General features: G+C 46.2%; 12 protein-coding genes across 12 annotated transcripts; 6 read left to right on the top strand and 6 right to left on the bottom strand.

Annotated features, from left to right (window-relative positions):
- Window positions 1-439: 439 nt before the first annotated feature.
- On the top strand, window positions 440-692 carry I203_105440 (uncharacterized protein; the record flags this gene model as incomplete). Its single annotated transcript, XM_065517782.1, has 2 exons — window positions 440-595; window positions 648-692. The coding sequence occupies 2 exons, from the start codon at window positions 440-442 to the stop codon at window positions 690-692; spliced, it is 201 nt and encodes a 66-aa protein (XP_065373086.1).
- A 157-nt stretch (window positions 693-849) lies between these two features.
- I203_105439 (uncharacterized protein) lies at window positions 850-2,177 on the top strand (the record flags this gene model as incomplete). Its single annotated transcript, XM_019144600.2, has 6 exons — window positions 850-1,065; window positions 1,123-1,395; window positions 1,459-1,591; window positions 1,644-1,798; window positions 1,854-1,991; window positions 2,052-2,177. The coding sequence occupies 6 exons, from the start codon at window positions 850-852 to the stop codon at window positions 2,175-2,177; spliced, it is 1,041 nt and encodes a 346-aa protein (XP_019005935.2).
- Window positions 2,178-2,401: 224 nt separating this feature from the next.
- On the bottom strand, window positions 2,402-3,830 carry I203_105438 (uncharacterized protein; the record flags this gene model as incomplete). Its single annotated transcript, XM_065517781.1, has 3 exons — window positions 2,402-2,792; window positions 2,852-3,119; window positions 3,179-3,830. The coding sequence occupies 3 exons, from the start codon at window positions 3,828-3,830 to the stop codon at window positions 2,402-2,404; spliced, it is 1,311 nt and encodes a 436-aa protein (XP_065373085.1).
- A 3,178-nt stretch (window positions 3,831-7,008) lies between these two features.
- On the bottom strand, window positions 7,009-7,806 carry I203_105437 (uncharacterized protein; the record flags this gene model as incomplete). The annotated part of the gene is made up of 2 exons (XM_019144597.1): window positions 7,009-7,515; window positions 7,579-7,806. 2 exons carry the CDS (start codon window positions 7,804-7,806, stop codon window positions 7,009-7,011), a joined length of 735 nt encoding a protein of 244 aa, XP_019005932.1.
- A 674-nt stretch (window positions 7,807-8,480) lies between these two features.
- I203_105436 (uncharacterized protein) lies at window positions 8,481-9,124 on the bottom strand (the record flags this gene model as incomplete). Its single annotated transcript, XM_019144596.1, has 2 exons — window positions 8,481-8,968; window positions 9,067-9,124. 2 exons carry the CDS (start codon window positions 9,122-9,124, stop codon window positions 8,481-8,483), a joined length of 546 nt encoding a protein of 181 aa, XP_019005931.1.
- Window positions 9,125-10,547: 1,423 nt separating this feature from the next.
- I203_105435 (uncharacterized protein) lies at window positions 10,548-12,913 on the top strand (the record flags this gene model as incomplete). The annotated part of the gene is made up of 5 exons (XM_019144595.1): window positions 10,548-11,148; window positions 11,303-11,450; window positions 11,554-11,907; window positions 12,011-12,177; window positions 12,264-12,913. The coding sequence occupies 5 exons, from the start codon at window positions 10,548-10,550 to the stop codon at window positions 12,911-12,913; spliced, it is 1,920 nt and encodes a 639-aa protein (XP_019005930.1).
- A 325-nt stretch (window positions 12,914-13,238) lies between these two features.
- Window positions 13,239-15,676, bottom strand: I203_105434 (FACT complex subunit POB3; the record flags this gene model as incomplete). Its single annotated transcript, XM_019144594.1, has 10 exons — window positions 13,239-13,447; window positions 13,528-13,841; window positions 13,920-14,183; window positions 14,240-14,479; window positions 14,576-14,957; window positions 15,027-15,132; window positions 15,203-15,284; window positions 15,353-15,455; window positions 15,544-15,573; window positions 15,652-15,676. The coding sequence occupies 10 exons, from the start codon at window positions 15,674-15,676 to the stop codon at window positions 13,239-13,241; spliced, it is 1,755 nt and encodes a 584-aa protein (XP_019005929.1).
- A 3,504-nt stretch (window positions 15,677-19,180) lies between these two features.
- On the top strand, window positions 19,181-21,085 carry I203_105433 (uncharacterized protein; the record flags this gene model as incomplete). Its single annotated transcript, XM_019144593.1, has 7 exons — window positions 19,181-19,479; window positions 19,559-19,694; window positions 19,767-19,939; window positions 20,021-20,250; window positions 20,321-20,353; window positions 20,435-20,789; window positions 20,860-21,085. The coding sequence occupies 7 exons, from the start codon at window positions 19,181-19,183 to the stop codon at window positions 21,083-21,085; spliced, it is 1,452 nt and encodes a 483-aa protein (XP_019005928.1).
- Window positions 21,086-21,454: 369 nt separating this feature from the next.
- Window positions 21,455-22,555, bottom strand: I203_105432 (uncharacterized protein; the record flags this gene model as incomplete). Its single annotated transcript, XM_065517780.1, has 2 exons — window positions 21,455-22,288; window positions 22,544-22,555. The coding sequence occupies 2 exons, from the start codon at window positions 22,553-22,555 to the stop codon at window positions 21,455-21,457; spliced, it is 846 nt and encodes a 281-aa protein (XP_065373084.1).
- A 401-nt stretch (window positions 22,556-22,956) lies between these two features.
- I203_105431 (uncharacterized protein) lies at window positions 22,957-24,418 on the top strand (the record flags this gene model as incomplete). The annotated part of the gene is made up of 4 exons (XM_065517779.1): window positions 22,957-23,731; window positions 23,784-23,839; window positions 23,976-23,988; window positions 24,093-24,418. 4 exons carry the CDS (start codon window positions 22,957-22,959, stop codon window positions 24,416-24,418), a joined length of 1,170 nt encoding a protein of 389 aa, XP_065373083.1.
- Window positions 24,419-24,627: 209 nt separating this feature from the next.
- On the bottom strand, window positions 24,628-25,564 carry I203_105430 (uncharacterized protein; the record flags this gene model as incomplete). The annotated part of the gene is made up of 5 exons (XM_019144590.1): window positions 24,628-24,901; window positions 24,961-25,065; window positions 25,154-25,239; window positions 25,300-25,429; window positions 25,524-25,564. 5 exons carry the CDS (start codon window positions 25,562-25,564, stop codon window positions 24,628-24,630), a joined length of 636 nt encoding a protein of 211 aa, XP_019005925.1.
- A 373-nt stretch (window positions 25,565-25,937) lies between these two features.
- Window positions 25,938-26,869, top strand: I203_105429 (uncharacterized protein; the record flags this gene model as incomplete). Its single annotated transcript, XM_019144589.1, has 5 exons — window positions 25,938-26,040; window positions 26,106-26,139; window positions 26,213-26,338; window positions 26,652-26,701; window positions 26,760-26,869. The coding sequence occupies 5 exons, from the start codon at window positions 25,938-25,940 to the stop codon at window positions 26,867-26,869; spliced, it is 423 nt and encodes a 140-aa protein (XP_019005924.1).
- Window positions 26,870-26,948: the final 79 nt, after the last annotated feature.

The raw sequence follows: 26,948 nt of genomic DNA, 5'->3' as shown, positions 1-26,948 counted from the left end.
TTGAGTCTGAAGGCATTATATCCCGCACTTTGGTCTGTACATACCTCTGAACAGCTGATCCATTGATGAGCTGCATACGCAGGCAGAATCACGCACTATCAAGTGCGAACAGATCAAGGTACGGATGATCAGGGATGATAAACTGCAATTGCAAATCAGATAGATAACACGGCCAAAGCCGATCCTAGATCTCATCTGTCACGTCAGAGAACACCATCTCAATTCTAATGATCACCTTATGCTTTAGGGGACAGATATTTGCATACATATCATTCGCACGACTGACTAAGCATCTCCCAAGTCATCCCGTATCTTAGGGCGTCCGGATACTGACTGATGTTGATCTTGTTGAGGAACAGCAACCATAAAATGTCATGCAGGCGACCGATTTCTGTTCGTCCAGAGGGACATTGATGTCGGTAACATCGCAATAGACGAAATGACCTTTCAACCTCAGGCTCAAGGGACTAAGATCAAGGTTGCTGTTATCGGAACGGGGCCAGGTGGCCTGGCAGCTATCATCAACCTCCTAAGATTGCCTTTCGTCGAGCTTAGCGCTTACGACCAAGCTTCTGAACTGCGAGAAGTTGGTGCGGTAAGTGCTAGCGCTTCTGACTTAAGAGGGTTATACTGATGAACACATGTAGGGCATCATTATAATGAGAACACATGGAGGCACCTCAACCTTCTAGGAGCAGCAGATGCAATTGAGCAATATACAAAAAGAGGTGGTGGCTCAAAAATCGATACTGAGCAGCGCAATGGAACTACTGGAGAATTGATCTCGCGGAGTTTCCAGAAAGGCAAGTTTTTCTTGGATGCTCTGTAGACCCACTTACTCATTGCGTTATGTCAATAGTGGATCCGGAAGCAGCCCCTAGATCACGAATCGAAAGGTACAAACTGCAGAGAGCACTGTTAGGCCAAGTCCCTCCCGATTTCATCCAGTTGTCCAAAAAGCTGGCAGAGATCATAGAGTCGCCCAAAGGCATCGAGTTAACTTTCCAAGATGGTACCGGCGCGGGTCCATTCGACCTTCTGTTAGGTGCCGATGGTATCCGTTCAGTGAGTGTCCGCAGCCTGAAACATCGTCTGCAGTAATTCAAGCTAAATCAACTGCAGGTCATCCGACAACATGCATTCCCTGAACACAAGTTGAGCTATACCGGCAAAGTAGCTTACAGAACTCTTATCCCCCAATCCGCTGTCGCCCATATTCCCAATATACCCCAGTCGGCATGTTTCTGGCACACGAGAAATACACATGTTTATACGGATCCTTTGGATAACGGGTCGTTCGAAATCGCTACCAGAGCTGACGAGCCGGAGGAGGAAGCCAGCAAAGTCATTTGGGGTCAGAAGGTGAAGAAAAACCAGGTGGTCCATCATTACAGCGTGAGTGCGGTTTGTTTACCCCAGGCGCAAACTATAGAGCTGAAGTGGTCCACGTTCCATCAGAACTATTGTGAAACTGTCCGTCAGGTTATTGCTGCTCCCGATGAATGGCTTGAATTTGCCATGTTCGGCGGACCAAGCTTGGAGTCAGTCATCTCCAACGGCCATATAGCTTTGTTGGGCGATGCGTCACATCGTGAGCCGAGCAACTCGTCAATCGTGACCAGATACTGACACCACGACCACAGCTCTTTCTGGAGCGTTCGGCTCCGGTGCTGCATTTGCGTTTGAAGACGCTTATGTTCTAGCACAAGCCCTTTCTTACACTCACCAGAGGCAGAAACCTATCTCACAAGCTTTAGTGCTGTATGATGCGGTTCGCTCGCCACATTACAAAGGTCTCGTGAGTTCTTCCAACTTCAAGTGTCATACTGTTTTGAGCTGAAGGTTCCGCTCAGTACGAAATTTTAAATGGCTTCGGAGTCAACGTCAAAGAGCTCGACGCAATTTCACCTCCCCTCGAAGAGCAAGATTATATCAATGAGAGGACGAGAAGGAACTGGGGTGCTGAGAATCGATGGATCTATAAATACGACGTAAGCTTGTGTTGGTCACATAGCACAGGTAACCGGATGATCTGACATGGTTTGTTCTAGGTCACGAAAGTTTGGAAGGAGTACACTGAATTGGCAGATGTTGGGGAGGATATTTCTGCGCTCACGCTCAAGAGGAACAAGGAGGCGGAAAAAAAATCGGTTCAAGTGATTAGCGTGGAAGCGTAAGCAACTATATTTCGGGTCATATGTATCTGTGTTTAGTGTCATTGGATTGGATATCATATGTTATGATATAGAGCTGCTGTTGCGCGACCGATTTGTACGATATTAGCATGTTGAAAGTTACATCGCACATACTATATACGGATATCTAGGTGATCTAGTTGCCCGAAAAGGTTCAGACGTTGCACAGCGTTTCATTTTGATCCTCCCTGAGTTAAGATTGAAATTCATGATACATCGTCTTCGAGCTCTTCTTCGAAAGCCGCTTGAACTTGAGCTTTTAAGGCTTCCTCTACTTCGGTAAGAGTCCTTTTTTGTACTTTGGCGTATTTAGGTTTCCAAGCAGACTTCTCTTCCTTCTTCCAGCCGATTTCAGCAAGCATAGATTCTAGTTCGCCGGATAGACGAAGTTCTTCAAGATTACGCAGATCACCGACGATGGGCTTGTTGCCGATCATGATGATAGGGTGATCTCGAAGTGGTAAAGATAATCGATCAAGGATGGAAAGTAAGGCGAGTCGATCAGATCGAGCATGACATGGGATCAAGGTGGGTTTTCGGGATGAGCCATGGGTAGACGCCAGGAAATCAAGTACATCGTGAGGAAGGTTTGGTCGACTGCAAGATCTCCGTTCATCAGTGTGACACAAGTAACATGTGATGGAAGCGAGACTTACCCGTTACCACCGTACCATACAATCACTTCGTCCTCTCTTTCACCTTTGAGCTCATCCAGCCAAGCTTGCTCCAAATCACCTCCAGCAGGACCGAGTTTATGCACACCTACACCCAAGACAGCATTGGCATCGATAGGTTCAGATGGGTCGACGTGACTGGGGATGACATTATATGCCGATGACAAGAGATAAGATTGAAGGGCAAGGAGTTCATGCGATGAGGGAAGCGGTCGGGGAATCAAGGCGGGTCGAGAAGCACGGGGATGAGCTAGCATGAACTCATCAGCTTGTTGTCCAAAGATCGCTAGATAATCTTGGGATACTCACGAGCAGGAGCAGCTTTTTCTTCCAGAGCCCGTCTCATCATGTGAGGCGCCTTGATTTGTGGAGGTCTGTAGTCCTTGTCTCTAGCATCTGACCAGCTAGTGATTCCTTCCACATCAATGAAAGCTTTCCCGTTGGGGTCAAGAGCGAGTCTCCTCGACATACCTGCAGCCCTAAGACTGGGAAGTCGGGCTGAAGGGACAAAAACGAGGAGCAATATCGAAGACAGTAGAAGTGAAGCAAGGAACAGCAGTCTGATCAGGGGTTTAGGTAAGCTTGAGGGAATTGGGATGGGTGCTGAGGGTACATTTGATGGGATATAAGGTGGAGATGACACGGTCTTCTCGTAGGATCTTCGTCGGGGAGTAGTGGGTGTCGAGTAAGTGGCTATCGGAGTTGCTTCAGGATCTAAGATCCTGGATCTGGAAGGAAAGGAAGAAGGATAGACGTTGTCGAGGGTAAATTTACTCTGTTGAGGAGTTCGAGGCGATCTGGTTTTCAAACCTCCGTCTAAATGGGGTGACCGAGGTATGAAATCGGTAGGAACAAGCAAGGATTTAATGCCTGTGAAACCTATATTGGGATCCGAATCCATGGCACGTCGAGGAGGTGAAGGTGGAGGGGAGAAAAGGTAACTGTGGATAGGTGAAGACATTGTGTCGATGTCGAGATGTCGTCGAAAATTGAAGTGAATGTTGCCTGGGTTGTTTACGTCGATGTTGCCGGAAGGTCGGTGTCGGTGGAATAGTTCGTCAAGCTGTCAAAGCTGCGTATCGATCAACAATACTCTGTCGTATGTCCTGTCAAAGGAAAGATTTGATGTCGAAGAAAGGATGTTGCTGATCTCGAAAGATGGGAAAATTACATTGGCTGATATATATCTTCCTGCAAGAGTGCAGTCTGACGCGACTGGCTTCATCAATTTCACTTTCTGCATTTCGATCCTTTCCCGGCTTCTACAGTTGCTCCAAGCTGCACGGAGAAAACCGAGCCTCACGCCATTGACGCGAAGGTGGTAAATTGGAACTCAGGCTTCTTCCGATCGACTGCACATCCCCCAGGAACTCTGCTAGATGTGATGGACCAGTTAGGCTATGCGAACCATGGATTGTGGTATGTTCAACTGCGTGACAAGGGTCGTTTTGCAACAACCGAGATGAAGTTGATGAGAGGAAGACCGGCAATCTTTGGTCAGGGTACCAAGAAGTGGCGCGAAGAAAGAGGAATGTTCACCCGAAAGGAAAGGGGCGCGTCTTTTTTTGAAAAGGTTAAATGATTCTTGTCCTGCTGTGTTATCGCAAAACGCGCTGAGAAATCTCGTAAAGATGACCTGGCCAACGCGTCTCACCATATGCCAAATCTTCCTTGGTTCTTGCGTTGCGGATCTTGGGAATGTCTCAACCCTACTAAGACAAAAGTTCAGCGCACTGGTCAGAGCCGAAAGACTGTTCGGCCGCTGCATCAACACGTCAAGCTCTTCGGCCAAGAAATTACACAGCACAGCATCTCTTCTCGTAACTTGAGGACTTGACTTCGACTCCTCGTGTCTTATGATTTGTCGTCTCCTTGTTCCATTTCAAAATCGGCGCCAGCTCATTTGAAACCTATGGTAAGGTGACTGGCCTCGTCGATCTCGATCTCTTCCTCATCCCAACTAGCTGAGTAGCATGCAACACTCCGCGAGGCGCAGCGCGATATCAGACCTTGATTGCTGATCTTCACGAGCCATCCCCTTCCATCAATACCACCAGTTTGCTCTTTGATGGGCTGAGAATGAGAGAATCTGATGCGTAACATATTGATTGTCTTGTCTATCATGGTAATATCATTCAGTAGACCTGCATTCCCCGACCTCAATTTCATCACTTCCTTGCGGATTAGGCACTTCTTCTCCTCGCATACTTTCTGATCCCAAGACACACAATCCGCAAACAGGTCTGTGTCATTCATCATGCGATGTGTAGAAGCTCGTCCATCAATTTTCCTCCAATCTAGAAAATCTGTTTTGAACAACTGGATATCGTAATTCTGTAACAAGGCTAATTCCCTTAATAAAGCTGTTCGCTGATTACCTAAACGATTTTGCGTTCGCCTCTCGGACAGCAATTCCTTACATGACTGTACAAGATTGTCGCAGTACCTCACCTCTTCTTGTGTGTTGCGATGAGTATGTGCCAAAATCGTCTTGAGCTTCGGTCTCCTAGTCAAAAGGTGTTGTCGAAATCCTTCTAGGTGGGAAGAACCGGAGGGAGTCATTTTATCTCCTGCTCGACGTTGCGTGCTAGCTATATCATATACGCTTTGCAATCTTGCAAGATCCCAAGAGGTTTTCAGCATAGATCAAGCATACAATGAAAAAGTTCCCTCTCAATTGTCAATAATCACGTTCCTCACTGTCGTAAGTTTAGAACAAAGTGAGCTTTTCTTTTACTGACACACTTTTTGACACAGCATGAAAGGTAAATTACTAATTTTGCACAGCATATGAAAGGAGGTCCAGCACCACACCTCCCTTTGATGGTCGAAATGGAAATTGGAAGTACGCAGCACATCGCAAAGCACTAATGCATCCTCAATTTCAGTCATACAGAATCGAAGTTCAGAAAATCATCAATTGCAATCATGAGGCCTCAGGATATTGCCACTTCCTGATATGCGAGCTCTGTCGTTTGTCATTCCCAATCAGCTCGGGATGACTGGAGCTGGATTGATGAATATTCATCGGGGAGAATATTTCGACTTGCTCTCCTCTCTCTCCTTTGAGCTCCTTTTGCTCTCATACGGGCTAACAGCTCCCTCGAGCTTGTTTGTTCATCATGTGTGCCAGGAAAGGATGTATCCAGCGTTGAGCTCGCGGTGTCGGAAGTGCTTTCGATGTCAATTGTGCACGCGTATGGATGATATTGAGATATGATACTTGTGAGAGTTCTAATATCGTCTCGTAAGATAGCGTTAGTCCTTTTGGATTTATTGCATTCTTCAGTGATTTTTCCATTCTGATAGGACCAATCATCTTTGATCCAAGCATGTCTCCTACTTTCCCCTGTACTCTTCGTCCAATGATCAAACAGCTCAGAGTTCCTTGTTGATCTCTCAGGACGCAAGAAACCTTCGTCTTTTCTCACCTCGAAATAGCTTCTTTTGGTAGATCGCACATTCGAACCCTCCAATTCACCCAGTGTTTGGAAAAGCGCTGTTCTCTCTTTACCCAATTGACGTGTGAGCTTTTTCTAAAACCTCAGAGAGCTGATCGAAGCAATGAAATTCTTGTAACCTTCTTCTGCTACCGAGCTTGGAATGCTCAAGAAGCCAAGACTGCTTGAACTCTTGGCGAGCTTGTTTGTGTATGTTTCTTAGTCGAATACGACGTTTGTGTGTTTGCCCACTACCTTCAGTTGATGAGTTGAAATTAACAATAGCAGATTCGGAGCCGGTCATGGTGAAGATAGCATGTATTGTGGTTCGCAAGTTCGCCACAAACACTGTATCCATGGTCACTATTTGAGAGTTGGATCTTAAGGCTTGTCTGACTGATGAAAGAATTAGCGACAGTAGTCCAGGCAGGGTACACAGCATTACATGCCTTCCTTTCATTTGGAGTTTGGACCAACATGTAGAACTTACTAGAAATTCGGTATGTCGATTTCTGCACATGGGCGTATGAGTACTCTTCAACGCGACAAATACCACACGCTACTCAACCGGGGCAATCTGCATAGTGAGAGTAAAATGCATGTACTGAGAGAGAAAGAAGCTATAAACATAAGAAACCGCTTTAAGATTTGATAGTAGCAAAAGTGGCTAAAACATGAGCAATGATTTTGCGGCCATGATTAAACCTGAGTATCGAGATCCTCTTCGGTTCCTGTCCATCCAGGAGGTCTCGTACCTTCGACAGGATAGACTGTATGCTCAGTCTGCTCATTATCTATCACATCCGCTCCCCAGGTAACGGGTACCCCCGTCGCAGGCGACACACCAACTTCAGAAGGCAATATGCTTTCGCTGGGCCTAGCCGACCGGTAGAAATGAGGATACGTGAGTGGGAGATATGTGAAAGTGCCGGAGTCAGCTTCCTCTCGATCATCGGTGAAGCCGAGCATGTCTTTTCCAATGGCTTTATAAGCTTTGTACCATAGTCCATTGGATCCTTCACCATGTGATAGGGCGAATGACTCCAGTTCTTGGAATCGTAGTATTGCATGATCGTTGGACGGATCTCTTCTTGAACGACCTCCGTAACTCAGGAGAAAACGATCAGATTCGTACTCATCTATCGCCGGTAACTCCTCAAATGTATTTTCGCCTCTCGATAAAGACTTCCACCAGAATCGATGACCCTGGGTTCAATTGACCTCACCCTTGAGTGCAGTTTCTTGCTTACTATCCACCCACTGTGCTACCTTTAATGCTTTGATTACGTTCGGCGAGAGGGTCGCTTCTTGCTGAGCTACTTCTTGGGGCAAATGCCACTCGGATAGTGCCCAAGCGGGCTCAAGACCTCTGACTTGAAAATACGTCCATGTCCCTCGGCGATGCGGATCGAACTCCTCGTGTGTTCGATACTGGATGGTTTGCCACTCCTCTCCGGTTATATACCCCACACTGAACATATCTGATGTTACGCTCATCTTGTCGATGTACGTCTACAGAGCAATTTCAGTCAGACAGAACTATGATCGAGCCTGCAACAATTGTGTGATTCTCACATCAGGTCGTTTTCATCTCGAGACATAAAATAATCTGAGAGTCAGGCGGTAGTGGGGACACAGTCAGTGCACTGTACCCCTCATTTCCTTTCTCGCAGTGGTAGTCCAGAGGCTGGCTCATTCTACAGATGCTCCGACCTGGACGGGCGGTCGAGCATGACCTTCATGTTTCAAGACTTCTTCTTGAAAAGCTGAAAGGAAATGCACAAGCCATTGTGCAGCCTGAAGACATAGATCGTCATCGTTCAAGCAATCGTCATGCTTTGAGAATCTTTGCATAGTGGCAAGAATAGCACGATGCCTGAATCTTGACCGTAACGCAAAGAAGGAGTGATGAGTACATAGTTGAACTGCCAATATTATCTCTTGCGAAGAAAGGATCTAAGATCAAATTCGTATGATGCGACCAGAAGGCTAAAAGTATTTCAAGTCTGTGTCATTACTCCCTATTGCTCATCCAGATTGATCCCACTACTTTGCCACATCTTGTCCATAAAGTCTCGTGCTTCCTGCAATCCATCGCTTCGATTATCTACTGCACTTCGTTGAGCGCAACCCTGACCGACACGATATTCCGGCTCGTGAAGATTCTCAGGCTACGAGACCGATTTCTGCCGGCGTTTGACTACCGTCGACGTGCCAGCCTTTGTACTGTCTTTCAGAGCGGAATGGGCAACTCCCCCTGGTTTCTGTCGTACAAGGAGGTCAGAAGACTGGCACACTTTGTTCTTGACATGTTGCAATAGTTCGTTCCACATTCCGGGATTGTGCCCTAGCATCATTTCAGGTGGGTTTCTCGATAAACTCTCCAGCTCCCGATACTTGAACACCCCAACTGCATTTACACTTTCGAGTTCGCCACCCGCTCCAGGCCACCCAAGTCTCTCCCATGTGACGATGAATCTATCAGCTTCCGACCGATCGAAAGATGGTAGATTGGGGGTCTTCTCAACAGATCTCCAAGCGATAGTTCCCTGAACATCGACTATTGTCTCCCAGGGAATCTCTCCACCTACGGATGATTGCTGATCATTTTCAATCCATCTCAGAGCCTTATGAGCATGAGATATCGCTTTGTCAATCCCTGATCGTTGCGATTGACAGTAAGACAGCCACTCAATCGGTGTATCAGTTTCTTTCAGTCCCTCGAATCGATACTGATCTGTGAGTTGCTCAATCTACCTTTGGATTTCGTCGATGATTGTTCTTCGGTAACTTGAGATTGTCTGTACTTCGCCATCGTGAACATAATGGATCAATTGAGGATCATAGGTTTTGGTAATCGTCAATACTGTTTCTGAATTATCGGAATGCAGAGAGTTTGGGTTCTTCCCTGGACTGTCAAAACGGTTTTGTCTTTCCACCTCTTCATCGTGTGGGCTGTGTATCAGCGCCAGACAGGCATAGGCCACACGAAAGAAAGCTTGTAATCTGAGTCTCGCCAGATCATCTTTGGACCCCATCGGACTCGGGTTTATGGTTATTTGGTTAGAAGTCACTGTGACCGATAGCAGGACGGTCGAAAGAGAAGGACTTTTATAAATGCTTCTTGCTGTAGAATACCCGTCCCTAAATATGTACTTAGTATACCTTCATTGTACAAAATCGAGGACAATGGACAAGAGTGCCTTGGACGTCAGCGTTTCTTCCTGATACAGCGTATGGTGTAACATCGAGTTGAAAGTTGGAAGCACAGCACAGTCAGTCACTTCCCTTCGATCAATGGATGTTGAATTTTCAGGGGAAGACCATTGAGAACCAGACATGCGAATGCTGTTCATCCATTTTCCGGGGCAGGAATACCTCGCGATATATTGTACGATCGCCAACACATGTGTATTGAATTTCGATGTATTCTTGATGCACAGACTGAGATGGTTTGTCGGTCTAGCGGTTGTAGCACTCCTTCGAATATCTATGCGGAATTGTAAGGCGTTCGCCGCATTTGAAAGGTAATCTTACGGCATATCGATCGGTCGAACGAAGTAAGCTTATTGACTCCTGTCCCAGCCCGATGCACCAGCGAGGGATGTGAGAGAGAAGAAGACAGTCGGTGAAATCAGCAATTCCCAAGCTGCAAGCAGTAAGCATATGAAATGATCACACCGATCTACATCTCTGTTCATGATATCCTATACTTTCCGTGAGCTGACTGACCCTCTCCGTCAATTGCTATACATGCTATATTATACGATCTGAGTCCAGGACTGGTAAAAGAGATCCGTTAGTTTCCGCGGAATGTATGGAGTTACCCTGAGCCGCCACGTGCAAACCATCGGCCGCAATGGGAAATGCCATCATACTCACCAGCAGCAGATCTGTTTTTCGAAAGTCAAAGTATTAGCTTGAGAGGTTATTTACCTTTCACTTCGCTCAACATACATACAGAGGAGATCGGCCGCGGTGTGAGGTGGTAGCACCTACTGACTTTTGGTACTAGAATGCTCATCCCTTAACGGTTGATAGATGGATCAGCAATGTATATAAGTAACTAAAAGATGTAATGATTCCATGAGCAGGTATTTCCCCCTTTGTTCGATAACAAATATCTTTAGACGTAGCAACACAAGAGAACACACTGATTGACGTCTATACGCAGAGCACAGCAAAATAAACCCACAGACTCGTACAAAGTAGCTCAACGAGGCAGATAAAGACCCATCATGTCATCGTCATCAAATCCATCATCTACTGCCACGCTAGCACCCCCAGTAGGTGAACAATCTACCCAAAAACCACAACAACCTCAGACACAACCTCCAGCCGAACAATCAAATCCAACTCCAACACCATCATCACCTAGATCTTCACGAACCAATCGAGCTATATCCATCTCCGCACCTCATTATCATGATCACAATACCGTACACCACCCGCTCGGGCGAATACCCACGGGGGCATCAAGGCGTTCCACCAACGACGCCGAAGGTACAGGTGAACCACTAGGTCGAACTATCACTAGCGGCACAACAGCCTCTAGACGACATGCACCTGATCTTTCTTTCCCTTACTTGACGACGGATATCAGTCGAGGTGGTATAACCGATGAATATCGCACGGAGACCAGACAAGGTTTCATACCTATGGATGATCCAGATAATGGTCTGAGACCCGTCCAATCTCGTCTATCCACATTACACGGCGATAGGTTCGTATTGCACGATACGGAGAAGGGAGCGGCCGCTTTGAAGAATAAGAAATTGGTCACTTGGTTGGAGAACGATCCTGAGAATCCAAGGAATTGGTCAAACTTTAGGAGATGGCGTGAGTACAAATTTTCTTTTCTTTTTCCCACTCCCACCTCCACAGCGCGTGATCATCCGGTCTGGCTGGTCTTTCCTAAAGCGACTATGTCAACGTATTCTTCCGACTCACACTATGACCTATCGCTGACTTTTGCCTCTTGTGCACTGAACAGTAATCACCGCCATCGTATCCTGCGGAGTCATCCAGGTAGCTCTGTCGTCTGCAATTGTCACGGGTGATTTCGAAGATCAAGAGGAATATTTCGGTGTTTCAAGTGAAGTCATAGCTTTAACTGTGACTTCGACGGTATGCGGTTTCGGGTAAGTCCGATTCATCCTTTACTTCGGTAACACATCTCGTCTCACGCTCTCACTACTCATATTGATTAATCTGACTGATCATTGTTTCCGTTTTCTGCTGCAGTACCGGTCCATTATTATGGTCACCTCTTTCTGAATTATTAGGCCGTCGATTACTATGGGCCGTCCCTACATTCGTATACATCATATTCAATATTCCCTGTGCGCTAGCACCCAACATCGGTTGTCTGCTCGCATCGAGGTTCATCTGTGGTTTCTTCGGTTCTGCTCCTCTCACACTTGCGGGAGGTACAATCGCAGACATCTGGGGACCTGAAGAAAGAGGTTTCGCCATTGCCATTTTCGCGGCTGCACCTTACACAGGTCCAGTCATTGGTCCATTGATAGGTGGATATATAGGGAAATATGCAGGTTGGAGATGGTTGTATTGGGTTAATATGATTTCAGCTGGCGTAGTGTGAGTTCAAAAAGACATACCTTCCTCATAGGTCGTTGTTGGGCTTGAGAAATCAAAATCGATCACATTGCTAACATCTTGTTTTTTTCTTAATACAACACAGATGGGCTGCATCCCTGTTCATCCCCGAAACGTTCGCCCCTGCCTTGCTGAAGAAACGGGCCAAGAAGTACAGACAAGACTTCTGTGATGACACGTATGTCACCGAACAAGAATTATTCAGAAAACCATTGAATGAAATTGTTATTGAAACTTTGATTCGACCGTTTGGTGAGTTCATAAACCCCCATATTTCCATAACTCATAACCATCTCAGAGAACTTTTTCACTAACCACTATTTGTCAATCATCATTAGAAATGCTCGCTACTGAACCCATCTTACTTCTAATGTCACTGTACATCTCCCTGGTATACGGTCTTCTTTACGCATTCTTCTTCGCTTTCCCCGTAGTCTTCGGTGAAGATTACGGCTGGGACGACGCCAAGACAGGTCTAACTTTCATCCCAGTCTTCTTCGGTGTCGGTCTAGCGTTATTCGTCACTCCATGGTTAGAGAAGAAATACTCTGCGAAAGGTGATCAAGTTACTCCTGAAGATAGATTACCAGGAATGTTAATTGGGGGACCTTTCGTACCCATTTCATTGTTCATATTCGGCTGGACGGCTCCCCCCTACGTCGCTCCAGGTGGTGGATCCTGGGTTGGACCCTGTTCAGCAGGTATACCATTCGGTTTCGGGATGGTCTTAGTTTACTTCTCAGCAAATGCCTATTTGATAGAAGCTTTCCCAGACTACGTGGCTTCAGCTCTAGCAGCCAAGACGGTCGTTAGATCTGCTGCTGGTGCAGCTATGCCGCTGTTTATCTCGATTATGTTCAGACATATTGGGAATGGTCCAGCCGCCAGTATATTAGGCGCAGCTGCTATTATCATGGCTCTGATACCTTTCGGGTTCGCTAAATATGGGGCTAGTATCAGAGCAAGATCGAAGAGGGCTGCTATTTAACAAGTAGTGTAAGGTATCCTATAGCCATTTATATTTATATATTTTTACGATTGACAACATGAAGTTATTGGACTTTGGATTTTTACATAGATCAGATAGATAGATAGACTTTCATTTCTTTTCACATCATGTCGCACTTTTATAATATCGGTATTCGATATCGGATGCTGAGTATGAATTATCATGCAACTATAGTTACGACCAATCTCGATCTCAGACATTTATATTCATGATGATAATATTGTTACAGGAATACATGATACGTACTTCACTCGAAGGCATTGTCGGTTCGATAGTAGCTATGATGGTGAACCTTCAGCTTCCTCTAATCCCCTTTCTTAGCCTTTTTGGCTTTGGGTTTCTCCGCATCACTCCCACTACCACTATCCTTCTTGGCCCTCTTGGCTTGTTTTCTCTTCAGCTCCTCCATCATCGGATCACTCGCATCGGATGCCATACCACTCTCATCTTCGTCCGAGTCAGATTCGGAGGGTGATCCTCCATCAGAAGATTCAGATTGGAAATCTTCGTCATCTATTTGACCCAAACACGATTCCAATCAGCAACCATATCAGAAATCATACCGATTTCAAGTGTCTCTCAAGGCGACTCACCAGACTCATCATCGTCATCCTGTACCGAAGGCTTAGCCTTCTTCCCTCCTTTATCTTTCTTACTCTTCTTTCCTGAATCTTCATCTTCCGAAGCGATCGATTCCATCTCTTCGTCCTCGTCACTGAGAGGCTCATCAATATCCATCACAGTCTCTTCCATCTCATTCAATAACTTGATATTCTTCTGCTTCAAGAATGCACTTATCGGTTGCACTTCTTCTTTACTTATAGCTGTGAACACATGATCGGCTACCTCCGTCTTGGATACAACTCGCATGTCGAATGTCTTTGCTGATGCAATACCTCCTCCAACACTATATCCACAGAAACTCAATCAGTAAGCTTGCTTACTCTAGAAAGTTTCGATGAAACAGAAAAGCTGATCAACTCACCGTGAGAAGGAAATACTTTCGGTCTTGGAGAAATCGATCAAAATAGGTTGTTTGGCGATGAAGATCAAACCTTTCTCCAAGAAATATAATTCTCCTTGAACAGCTTTTACGTTCGCTTTCAGACCGTTCAGACCTTGAGCCGTCCTGAAACTACCCGGTGGAGTGACCTTCTTTCCTGTTAGAGCTTTGAGTACTCTTGAGATCACTTGGAAAGTGGGTGCTTCGTATTTACGTTGCAAGTCGGGGTATTTGGCGAGTTCCTCACTATACCATTTGTCAGTATTATGTCCTCTGATTATAGGATATCAATGACGACTCACTCAGATAAATTCAACTCCGCATCAACCTCTTCGTCCTTGGGCCACTGAGCTACCAAGAATGGATATCGGGTTGCACCTTGTCTGATAGGAGGGTCTAAACCGAGTACGAGTTGAACATGTAGGTCATCGAGCTTGGGTAAAAGGAATATACGGTGAATGGAAGTGAAGGGAACTCGGTAATCTGTCGATTTACCAAGGAGACGAAGGGAGTCGGGATAGAATTCAAGGGAGAATCGACCTCTGTGAAGTGAAAGTACACGTGGTCAGTTCGATCATGGAACTCATAGATAGGGAACGGAGGTTATGGAAGGTGATTGAGGAGTGATTTTCACTCACCTTGGTGTGAGTACTAGGATATCTTCAAACACCACAATACTATCCCCTACCACCGCACCTATGTCCGCCTTTTCTTTGATCATATTATGGAAAGCGTCCGCCGCCGAAACTTCATTTCCATCCTCATCTAGATCCGTTTCTTCCCCATCTGATCCGGCGTCACTACCTTTAGACTTCATGCTTTTCCCTGGAATGTAGAATCTCATTTCGACCAGTTCGTCAGGTACCCTCTTAGATAGGTCTTTTGGATCGTGAGGGAATGGCGGGGGAGGGTTAAATTCCAAGGCAACTTCGTTCTTACCGGCGATATTGGAGTTACCGACGGTGGATAAAGGGATTTCGAAAGCTGTTTTGCCTTGCACTTGAAATGTGATATCGTTGCCTGATCGATCAATGTTGGTCAGCTGCCCACTGAGCGTTCTTCAATATGCCAATGTCTACGCCAACTGACCTTGTACCTGCGCTTTACCCCAATTCCACCCTTTCAAGCTCGTATCTCTAGTCTCCATCTTGATGTTGAAAAACTCATCGAGAGTCCTTTTGACTTTATCGTGATCCTGTAAGTTCACTCACTCATTAGCACATGGATCCTTGTTGTCCCTTCCCAATCAATTTGTCGCCACTCACTTCTCTCTTAAAGCCATCAAAGGTAATTCTCGGTTTCTCCGCTTGACGCATAGCTAATCTGAGCTGGAAATTCCTTGCGACTCTACAGTTTGATCATTTGAAGAGTGAGCTTGAGCCTTAATGCTGTATGATATACCTCCACCAGCTCACCTAAGCCAAGTAGCATGCCTGACATCATGACCACTGAACGTCGTAGGTGCTTCCTCACTCGCGTAGGTCTTCCAACCGAAACCAGCGGCGTTGAACCGTAACTCTGGAGGAACGACCAAAAACAGCACATCAATAAGATACACATATCGATTTCAATTCAAGAATGACCATTCTCCAATAGCTGAACTCACTTCCTATATCGGGACTATCGCCATGGAAGACTGTGACAGAGAATTTGTTCAGCGATGTGTCTTCCGCTGTCTGATCTTTGGTATGGCTCCTGGGAGCTGCGGACTCACTGTTTTCAAATGTCACTGTGGCCATCTTGCCAGTTGTGTATCCCGGTGTGCCTGCTGAAGGAGGCTTGTATGTGTTATACCAAAGAGAGAAGAGGGATCAATGGGACGGAAGAGATGGAAAAGTCTCTGTGATTTAATGTTGAACGATGCCTACTACGCGAAGGCTGACTGGCTCAAACGCGTCTGGGGACAACCGTGAGAAAGAAGCCAATGCTAATGCTCATTACGATCCGGGTATTAGCGGAATCAAGTTTGGGGCTGGTCGGACCTTACAGAACATGTTTGCATAACTTAAGGTAATTTTGACTTCTACTCTACACCGAGTCTCCTCTCTGGCAATTGCTCCTTCAGTCCTCACCCAAAACGCAGGTATCATTCTGCAGTACATACCCGATAGATCCATCGCACTTGTATGCGATACAACGACAATCGATGCAATCTATCGCAGGAGGGAGAATACCAGGCAGGGCATTGCAACTATGTTATACCATGTCATAGTTCAAATTACCTTCGGGTCAACAATAATCGATACTTACTCTTGACCAGTACCCGTGGTGCCGTTAGTTGGATGACATTGGTCTTGTACATAGACACCATGGACACATCCACCACACGAGTCGACCTCAGCATTGGTATCGATACACTACTCATCCGAACAAGCGTATTGATGAACATTCAGAGGTCACCACCTAACAAGGTATTTACTCACCTCATAACCTGTGCCACCACCATCGGGGGTGTTACAAGCGGTCAATCCCTCAGGGCATACTTCCTGTCGTTTGTCATTCGCTGATCTTCTGATTTTCCTTCTGGCGAGAGCACTGGGTCCAATACTGAAATATCTATAAACTCGCCAATTGTTTGGCTCATTATTACAATCCACTATATCCTCAGAGCTGTAAGGAGGAATCTCGTATGATCCACCACATCGACAATGGATGGTACTGTTAGGAGCGATATTGGTGATTATCCAATTATTCGAAAAGCAGTTTCCAATACATTCATCGAAAATGTCAACATAGAATTCTTGGAACTTCGACGCGCAGACGGAGGAAAAACATCCATCAAAGGTGAAGATCGATTCGGCTTGGTATGCCTGTAGAATATCACAACGCCACAGAATCAATTAGCTCAACTTTAGACGAGCCGTTGATTTGCTGTGTTATGGAACTAAGGTTGTCCCACCTCGTAAACATCGCTGCTCGCACAGGATGCGTAATCGCCATTGGGAGGAGGCGTAGTTGAGCAATAGCAGTTGATAGAAATCAATGACGAAGGCAGAAAGAACCCATACCATCTTTCATGAGTCGGGATGGGAACATCACATTGCCTCTAGGATCACAGGCATAATTAGTCAGGCGACTTCTTACTGCATTTTCTGTCGTATCCATCCTTGACCTTAGGAATGAACTTACAGCTCAATCGACACCATCCATAGCTGGAGTAGGAAGTAAGGCACCTGGTGGCGGTCCATTGGGTGGGAGAGTGAAACATCCTAAGCTGACTGGGCTTTAAGCATGGACGAGTATGACCAAAGTCAACAATGCGCAAGCACCAGTAATGATGGTGGACATGGTGTTCTATTGGTAGACTTGCTAGAAACTGAATTGTGAGCACAAAGTGGGTCTGGTACTTGACAATGTCATCAGACGATGCTTCTAATGAGCAAGCTAGTATAATATCTGTAGGTCGTTATCGAGCGCCCGAACCCTCAATCAGAACCGGACACAGATGAGAGGATCGACCATCCTCGCTTAAACGAGTATGGCATACTGTGCATAGCGTTTTTGTCATTCGCACAGTGTATTCAGACCGGACGATCGGGCAGATCAGCGTACTGCTGACGGATCGTCCATCAACAAAGTATCGCCGACTCGCCTCGAGGTCCGTTGCTGTCGAGTCTAGTTATATGAACTTGAATGTAAAATCAAAACGATCGTACAGGCACTGAGGGATCGTTAAACATGGATGCAGGTGCGTATATGGAGAGTACGTATACTTCACGAGTGATGCGTAACGAGTAAACGATCATTACGGCATGTATCACTTCGATGTAAACATGTGTTTATGTGAATTCCTTTCACTGCAGATCACGATGAGATTCATATACCTAACTGATGTATATTAAGCTCGACTCGCTTGTCCTCGCAATCAAGCGCTCCATGGGCCCTCTCCCTTCCCTCATTGATAAAATGGCCAGCTTCAGCACTCTCATCCTCATACATTTATTCGCGTGGTTTCCCATCTGCCTCGCTCAGCATACGGCGTGGATAGGATGCTACTCTGTCCCTGCACAGCCCATTAACGGTGTATCTATCTCCAGCTCGAACACATGGACTCCACAAGGATGTACTGTGAGTTGAATCGTCTTTCTGCCCTCGGCGAAACAATGGATGTGAAGTGACCAGCTTGGGTTGAGTAGAATGAATGTCGAGGATTGCCCCAATATGGGTTCGCCCCCGTGACCTACGCTTTCTTTTCGCCTGTTCAGGAGATTGGTGACCCAATAACTACCCATTGCTTATGCACCAACAGCCCTCCAGAGAATAGGGGATATAACGGTCCGAGTGACCCGCAAGATTGTCAGAATGATAATGACTATTCCGTGAGTTTTGGTAACTTGATCTCCAATATATAAGCCTTGACTAGCACATGCACCATGTACAAGCAGAAAGTGTAACGAGCAATTCAAATCTGTATCTTCGATCGCTAACGATACTCGTCTTTTCATTTTCAAAGGCATCTCTGGTCGATACGACCGTTCAATTTCAAGGCTGTTGGGCATCCTACGATCCCTCAGTGGTGATCTATGACCAATTAGTCAATACCTACTCACAATGTATCGAAGGGTGCTCAAGCTCTCGATGGATAGCGGTGGATCACTGGACTACAGATACTCAGATTCGATGCCTATGCTCACCCTTCAATTTCCACGGTAATGAAGACGCGGTACCGTGCGACGACACTTCCAACAAATACATGTTCTACACCAATGATGTGAGCGTGCAACCTTCTGCTAGAGCCGAGAAACGAAGACAGGAGTGACTGCAGCGAGAGACATGAGACACTGGACGATATGATACTTGACTCCCGATCTCACATCGATTGTAGACTATTTATGCTATGCAAGATAATTACTGTATGCCTTGAACACTCGCAAGTGCAGTAATCATCCTTTTGTGCCTGAGCTGCATTCAGGTTTAGGTGCTTAAGCGCCTTTCGCGATGTTCGGACCGGGTGCCAGTAGGAGATCCCGAACTGCCCAATGAAAAACGAATAATTTAAGCTTAATCACCCCACCCAACGAGTGAAAAACCAAAAACAAACCCAAAAAAAAAAGAGGTTGCGGGCTCGTAGCGTACAATGATGAACCCAGACCTTGCCTCAAAGGTCACAAGGTTGTTGTCGTACAAATGCAAGGTAAAGGAGGAAACGAACCTCATCTAGCAGTTTCTTCTTTCAACCCTTTCTCTTCTTTTTCATCTTGAGAATATTGGTTCGCCTCCATTAGTTCCTGGACTTTACCAAGATGGACGTCCCTGTAGATGTAACGCCCGACAACAAGGTCCAAGATATACAAGTGGACCGACAAGTGAACCACCGCGCACTCTCTTCGGCGCTGAGGAAGTTAGACATGTTCTTGCTTCCCATCGCTACCATAGCCTACTTCCTCAACTTCTTAGACAGAAGTAACATCGGAAATGCAAAGGCAGCAGGTCTACAGACGGATTTGAAATTGACCAATAGGCAATATTCAATCGCTCTGACGGTCACTTATGTTCCGTATATCGTTGCGGAGCTGCCTCTCACTTTGGCTATGAAAAGAGTGTGAGTGCGCCTCTCCCAGCAATCCACCATATTACCATAGTGCGGAGCTGATTCGGGAGATATATATATATGATCGTAGTGGTCCGCATATCCTCATACCCACATTGGTAGTCTCCTGGGGACTAGTCACGCTTTTCCAAGGTTTCGTACATAGTTATGGAGGGTTAATAGCAGCTCGATTCTTCCTGGGTTTGACGGAAGGTGCAATTTTACCTGTAAGTCACTAACTTCCCTTCCCCTCATCAGGCGAGCTTGTGATTGCGTACCGACATATTGCTATACCGCAGGGTCTGGTAACCTACCTATCATCATTCTACCACCGACAAGTACTGGGCAAACGGCTAGCATTCTTCTTTTCGGCTACTTCGTTAGCTGGAGCATTCTCAGGACTGCTGGCGTCAGCTATATTAAACATGGAAGGTGTATCAGGAAAAAGAGGTTGGCAATGGATTTTCATCCTGTGAGTTTATAGCAAATTTACCTAATCGACTGCACATACATGGGACGAACAATATATTGACTCGCCTTGAGCTGTGTTTAGCGAAGGACTTTTGACAGTTGTATGCGGAGCCATCACATTCTTTATCCTTCCCCGAGACTTATCGACCGCACGATACCTCACGATTGAAGAACGAGATACTTTGAGATTAGCTCATGAGATTGACGGGGGAGCTACAGCTGCTCATGAGAGGTTCTCGTTCAGACATATGGTGCAAGCTATGAGATCACCTCAGCTATGGATGGTATTCGCGATGTTTTTCGGTAACGGAGGTGAGCAAGACCATCAACTAAATGACAATACATCCCAGCGTATATGCTTATATTTATCATTCTTCGTCAGTTACTCTTTACTCTCTAGCATACTTCGCGCCTAGTAAGTCCAACAATCCAACTCTGCATATCCTCAGCACTACTTTCGCTTAGACCTCAGCTGACATTCAAACATGAATTCCAGCTATCGTTCAGGGATTAGGTTACAGAGGAATATCGATCCAACTTCACTCTGTACCTCCATACGCCTGTTCAGCCTTCGTTGCCGTCGTCGCATGCTACATGAGTGATCGACTCAGACATCGAGGTTCATTCATCGTCGGTGCCAGTATAATATCAATCACTGGATACGCCATGTTCCTAGGTTCAACTAATCATCATACTTTATACGGATCACTGTTCCTCCAAGTAATTGGGGCATACACCATGGCTCCGTTGTTGTCGACTTGGATGCCTAACAATCTGGCTCCGTACTATACTAGAGTCACTGGCATTGCCTTTGGGTTCATATCTACCAATTCAGGTGGTATTCTGTCAACGTGAGTGGTCATAACTACAACAAAGAAACAAGGTAATACTAAATGACGACGGTTTTCACCATACTCTTAGCTGGCTGTTCCCCACGACGGATGCACCGAGATACAAGAAAGCCACATGGACAGCTATGGGCTTGAGTATCTCCATCGCCGTTCTGGCAATCATGAACTCTATCTTCTTGGCTATACAGAACAAGAACAGAGGGACAGTCCCGACTGTTCAGGAGAACCTGGAGGACTCCGTGGATTCCTTAGATGATCTGGGAGATAAGGATCCTCGATTCCGCTATATCACGTAGTGGGATGAACGGAAAAAATCTTGAGTGCAACAGGGTGACAAATTGGGATGCTGAAACATTCAAAATTTGGAAACCGAAATCATTCTGTATATAGGGTTACAATAGGAAAACAATGCATCGGAACTTCCTCATTTAATTACGCACTCTTCTCCGACCAATGACCAAAAAATCCATTTCATACTTCAAGTCTCAACTGCCAGCTAATCGACCTCGCATGTCGCCCTCACCTTCTAACGCGTCACTACGTATTTTTTTTCACAATTGTCCGTATCGGAGTCTGCGTACACGGATACGAGGAATGGTGCACCATGAAGAGAAAACTTCATCAGTACCGTAGGTACCCTTCGTGAGATGGCATAATTAACTCATCTAACCATAAACTCTCTTGGCCCATTCTGACACAGTTTCAGGTTTTCTACCCAACAAGTCCTCCAGAAGAGGATCAACCTTATTGAATCCACCTTGTGTACTAGCTTTGTAAATACCCAAGATAGCATTCGCTACAAATTCCGGAAGACCACATTTCACCGTATTCTCAAGGAACTGCTCATCGGAAATGACCACTCTGTTTATTGCTTTTCCAGTAACTTGAGATAAGGCTTCTGCTATACCTTGGAAATCTACCGCGTCAGACGCTGTCAGTGGTACTAAATTTCCTCTATCTTTAGGTAATTTGGATTCGTCGGTAAGGAGGATGGCAGTAGCTTCGGCGAGATCTTTGTGGGCAGTCCATGAAGTAGGTCCATCTTCCGGAGCGTAAATAGCGCCTGACTCGATGGGGTTATTGAGCATCATAGGTAATCCCTCGTTGTAAAACCCATTTCGGAGTGAATACCATTGTAAACCTGATTCTGAGATATATTCTTCAGTTTCAGCATGGTGCTGACAAGCTAAGAAAGGAGAATTGAGATCCGCTCCGATGTGACTTGTATAGAAGATGGTCTTGATTCCTACTTCCTTAGCTACATCAATAGCCGTTTTGTGTTGTTTAACGGCGTTTTCGAAATTATCGACTGAAACCAGTAAGAGTTTCTCACCGCCCTTGAAAGCTTCGCGGAGCGATGAGGGGTCATCGAAAGTCGCCTGAGCGACTCTGACGCCCTGTTCAGCGAGGTGAGAGGCCTTGGTCGAGTCTCGTACACTGACGGCGAGCTGGGAAGGTGAGACTCGAGTGAGAAGGTTCTGAGAGGATGAGTATACGATCTAGAGGATGTGGTGTCGAGAAACAGAGTGTGGATGATATTTGAAGAGAGAGGACTTGTCGACGAAAGTACTGTATTTATATCTTTCGAACGAGGTCGAGTGGTGACACCTCCTTTTCGGTGATCGGCGAGTAACCGTGACTGATCGCCGTATCAATCCATATCATACGAGTATCGTAATCTTATGAGCTTAGCCGACGGTCTTCCCTTCCGATACCAATAGTCGATGGTACTTTGAGCTACTGTAACTTCTAACATGCTTGTCCATGTAAAATGCAAGTCGAGATGTCATCTGCAAGCGTTCGGCTTCCAGACTCAGTTCATGGTGCGAATGGCAGATCAAAGGATATTACTTTGTGATACGCGAGTGGTGACACTATCTGTTTACGTATATTCCTTGATCGCACCTTCCATCGCCCCTTCCTTTGAGTCTTGGTCGTTGGAGGTCCTCCATGTACTAGAGTTAGCAAGCCTATCAGGATACAAATATGGGGAGAAGTGCATGTGTGATACAATTATTGCCACCGACTATCCCAAATATCACATCATTCCCGCAATCACAACTTCGCACAACATCGATAATCGGATACGCTGTGGCTTTCCAAAACATTCACCCAATACTTTCTATTCTCGTACTGTAACACAAGGCTTATTCCCAGACTAAATATCATGCCCTTAGGAGCTTTCGCTTCGTCTCTATCGGGTGGTTTCGGTGGTGGACCAGGTTTCATGCCGATGCCATCATCTCATATGAACCCTTCTTCGTGGTATAGCGGGACCAGTTCGTATGGTCAGCCTCGACCCCATCCTTTTTTCCAATACCAGAACCAGCAACAACAGCCACCATGGAATCAATCATATTCTCAACCTTGGCAATCTCAGTACCCCTCTGATTGGTCCGCGCCTCCTCCATGGTCAGGATACGGATATGCGAACGAATACCAAGATCAATCCAACTCATATTGGTACAATGGGGATGGAGCATACCCACCAGAGGAATCAATTCAATCGGAATCCCCCACAAGGGGAGCTGGCACACCCGTCTCCGAAGAGCCTACCCTCCTGAACAACCCAGTATGGGACCCCTCTTCGGCCTGGACAGGAAGTTCCACGGTCCAAGGCTCTTTCATGGAGTACTGCCAAGAAGCCTACAGAGTAAAATCAGCTTCGAAAGCGGACTCCAGCAGGATCAGAGAAAAGATCGAACAGGCTATATCGGAGAATAATCATCAGATGGTCGAAGAATACAACGCGCTTGCACGGAGTTTTCGTGACATCACTGCGTCTTTACCGGAACATGTGAAAGGCGATTTAGGTGTGACTCAATTCAGCGAGTTGCTCAAAGACTTGGGACAGAGCATACAGAGCTCAACCGGACTTGCAACTGAGCTAACGCAGAAGACACAAAAGGAAGTAGATGACCTGGAGAGCATGCTGGAGCTGAGTGAGATGATGGCTCAGTTCAGAGGTCCGGAGACGAAAGGATTGGATGTCAGGACCGCGAAAGGGTTATTTGGGAAATATGGATCTCGGGTTAAAGCTGATTAGAATGGTATGTAGCATTTTTTCACTCTCAGCTAATGGGAAACTCACTTTGTTGATGACCGGCATTTTTCATTTCCCTCTCTTTACACAAATCGCGCATTATTGTGGTTGCCGACCTATGACTGATTGATCATTCCTAACAGATGAAGCTATCCAGTCGCCCTTTGAAGTATATCTTCAGTCCCGATATCAGAACGCTCCTGACGACGAGCCCATCTCATTTTACACCACCGATCCACGAACCCAAACTCCTACACCAGATACGGCCGCTACCGAGACAGGCACTGGAACTGGCACTGGAAGACGTACCAATATCTTCGCTGGTGCCAGCGCAGGTAATCCATTCGCTCAATGGTCCAATCTATTCGGATTCGGTAACGGATTCAACAATTACAACACAGGTAATCCCTTCGGATACGGTAGTCAATACCAAAATACCGCCGCTCAGATCCCCACCCTTTCGGCTCTATTCTCAAATTTGTATAATCGATCGCAAAACCAGAATCTGAATAGTCCATACGGTGGTCCGGGCGTATCGTTCGGGCCAGGTAGCTTTGCTAATCTCAATCGATTTGGCGCCTTGTAAACCCAGTGCATGTCTTCTGGAGGCGTGATAAGGGAAGGGAAGCGCTAATTGAGGATCGTTTACTGTCTTGTTTCAGAAGCCAAGTTGTGCGTATCGTCCTAACATACCCTCCACCGTATGTCTGTATGTAATTAGTTTTGTGCACCGTTTACACCCTTCTTCCAGCTCCACCATCCACTCATCTAACTTCGCTCATAAGAGGATAGCCTTCAGTGCCTCTTTCTCCAGACTGCTAGTCTCTCTCCACCTTTAGCTCCACTAGTCCTCATCTCGTCCGATGGCACTTCTCGGTCCCACAACATCTCCCAGTGTCCATCCAGTAGCTCATGGTATTTCTCGACCGTCAACGGCCATGGCGGAGGTTCATTGCTGACGGGTGGAAGGGGATACATAAGTGTGATGAGTCGAGCGTTAGAGTTACTCAACTTGTTGAGTTGAGAGGCCCAAGAGTGATGCAAAGCCGGAGGTATGGCACATAGGAAGCTGTCCTCATCTTTTCAGCAGAGGCATTGTTAGTGAATACTTACGGGAGGTGGACTTACGTGTAATCATATATCAAGTCATACTCCTCCTGTAGTTGATAATTGAAGAAGTCGGCACATACGACCTGAGTTGATCCGCTCGTTGATGGTTGTTTGCTAAGCCACCTGCAAAATCACCTTATTATTCCGCAATCTGTTTCGACAATCGGCCAGATTCGGATCACCATAGTTGAGGACGGAAGTCTACACTCACTCTCTAGCCTTTTCCACACCTGTCGGAGCCAGATCCAGTCCAACAGCATCTAAGCCTCTCGAAGCGAAAGTATACACATCATAACCCTAATAAGCAATGTCATTAGCTCGTGTCGGTTACGACATGGTACGATAGGTAACACTCACAGTCCCACAACCAGGTACCAGCGCCTTGCCCTTTTTCGGTATACCCAGTTCGTCTGTTAAATCCGATCCCAACAGCGATACGAGTGATAGATGTGAATGCGATTGATCCCAGCCTGTTCTACCTTCTTTCCTACATGCGATCCAAGAGCGATACAACATATGATCAGCGTCACTATGCTCGGTTGTCCGTCGCTCGTATCGTTTTTGGTGGTATGCCTACTCACCACCTTTCTTCCCATGCATTATCGACTGTTTTGTTTGCCATCGTAGCACAGCTGGAATTATGTATATCAATTCCAATCAGGAAGTGGTAAAATACTTGGAAGACCACGAACAAAAGCATTGTTCAATACATTCGAGGCATGTCGTCTTCGACCCGAAGCCGAAGCCGGAAGTGCGCCCCGGAAATCTCGGCATGTTAGTCATCCTTGATGGGATGAGATGTGGAGAGAGGGTCCTATTCAAAATGACGTTGCTGACGACTGACAGAGTATCAAACACCTTGTGTAATATGATACGATGTGTGTCTAGTCAGTGTTCGATCGTGTTATAAGTTGCGCATCTTGTCAACCCAATAGTATCCCACGATTCGGATAACTCATTCTGCAGTCGGATCATACTGATATCGCGATCTCAACATGTCAGATGTTACTAGCTCCAACCCGAACACCATCACCGGATCCTGCAATTGCGGTTCCATCAAAATCACCATCCCAAGATCTGATCAGATGGTATTATGTCGTGAGTCATTCGCCATACATGCCATACCGACCCATATCTGATTGAGAAATGTCTGTGGGATATAGATTGTACAAGCTGTAGGAAATCCGGTGGATCGATGTAAGTCGCCGATCGTATCAAGTGTCACTCCCATCCCGACTGGAGAATGAGTATGAGCTTACAATCATGACAGGGCTTCCTCGAATTTCTCTATCCCAACAAAAGATCTGATCGTAGAAGGGTCAGAACCCAAACAGTACAAAAACAAAGGAACCTCGGGCGGTGAAGTTACGAGGAATTTCTGTGGGGAATGCGGACCGTACGTTCTCTCTTCTACTCTTCGTCTGACAAATTGGTAGGATCGTTGAAAGACAGCAAAGGGGAGGTCCTTTAATGTCATTTCAGTTGGGGCTGAATGTCAACAGTTGAAAGCAGAAGATGCTGGTCTGAACAGGTCAGAGCGTTAGGATGACGATTGAGAGAGGGTCTGACAACGGCGATATCGCTCTTGGCGTGCGAAACTGTCATCCATGCATGTTGGGATGACGGAATATTGGGTGCAGGGTGAGAGGGGTGCAGTAGCAGTGCATTTTATGTTTTAAATTCGGCTAATCTCAGAATACCCTCAACAGACCTCTATGGACGGCCGTAGCAGACCCTTCCAGCGTATTCGTCAAAGGTGGTAAGCTACCTTAATCTATATCTGTGCTATGACGAATTGCACTGACGTTGATGCATAGGCCTATTCGATCCTCATACGGTCCCTCAGCCAAACGCTCACCTTTTCGGTGAGGAAATGGAAGATTGGGAGATCGTCCAAGAAGGTGCAGAGAGGCTTGAGACTCAGTAGATGGAGAAATGCCAAAAGCGTGGGGTAGGGAATACTATCGTAAGAGAGGAGCGTTCGTACAAGGGTAAAGTCGATTACT

This window comes from Kwoniella mangroviensis (assembly GCF_000507465.2).
Source record: "Kwoniella mangroviensis CBS 8507 chromosome 1 map unlocalized Ctg02, whole genome shotgun sequence".
NCBI classification, from domain to species: Eukaryota; Fungi; Basidiomycota; class Tremellomycetes; order Tremellales; family Cryptococcaceae; genus Kwoniella; species Kwoniella mangrovensis.
This window is presented reverse-complemented; position numbering and strand designations above follow the sequence as displayed.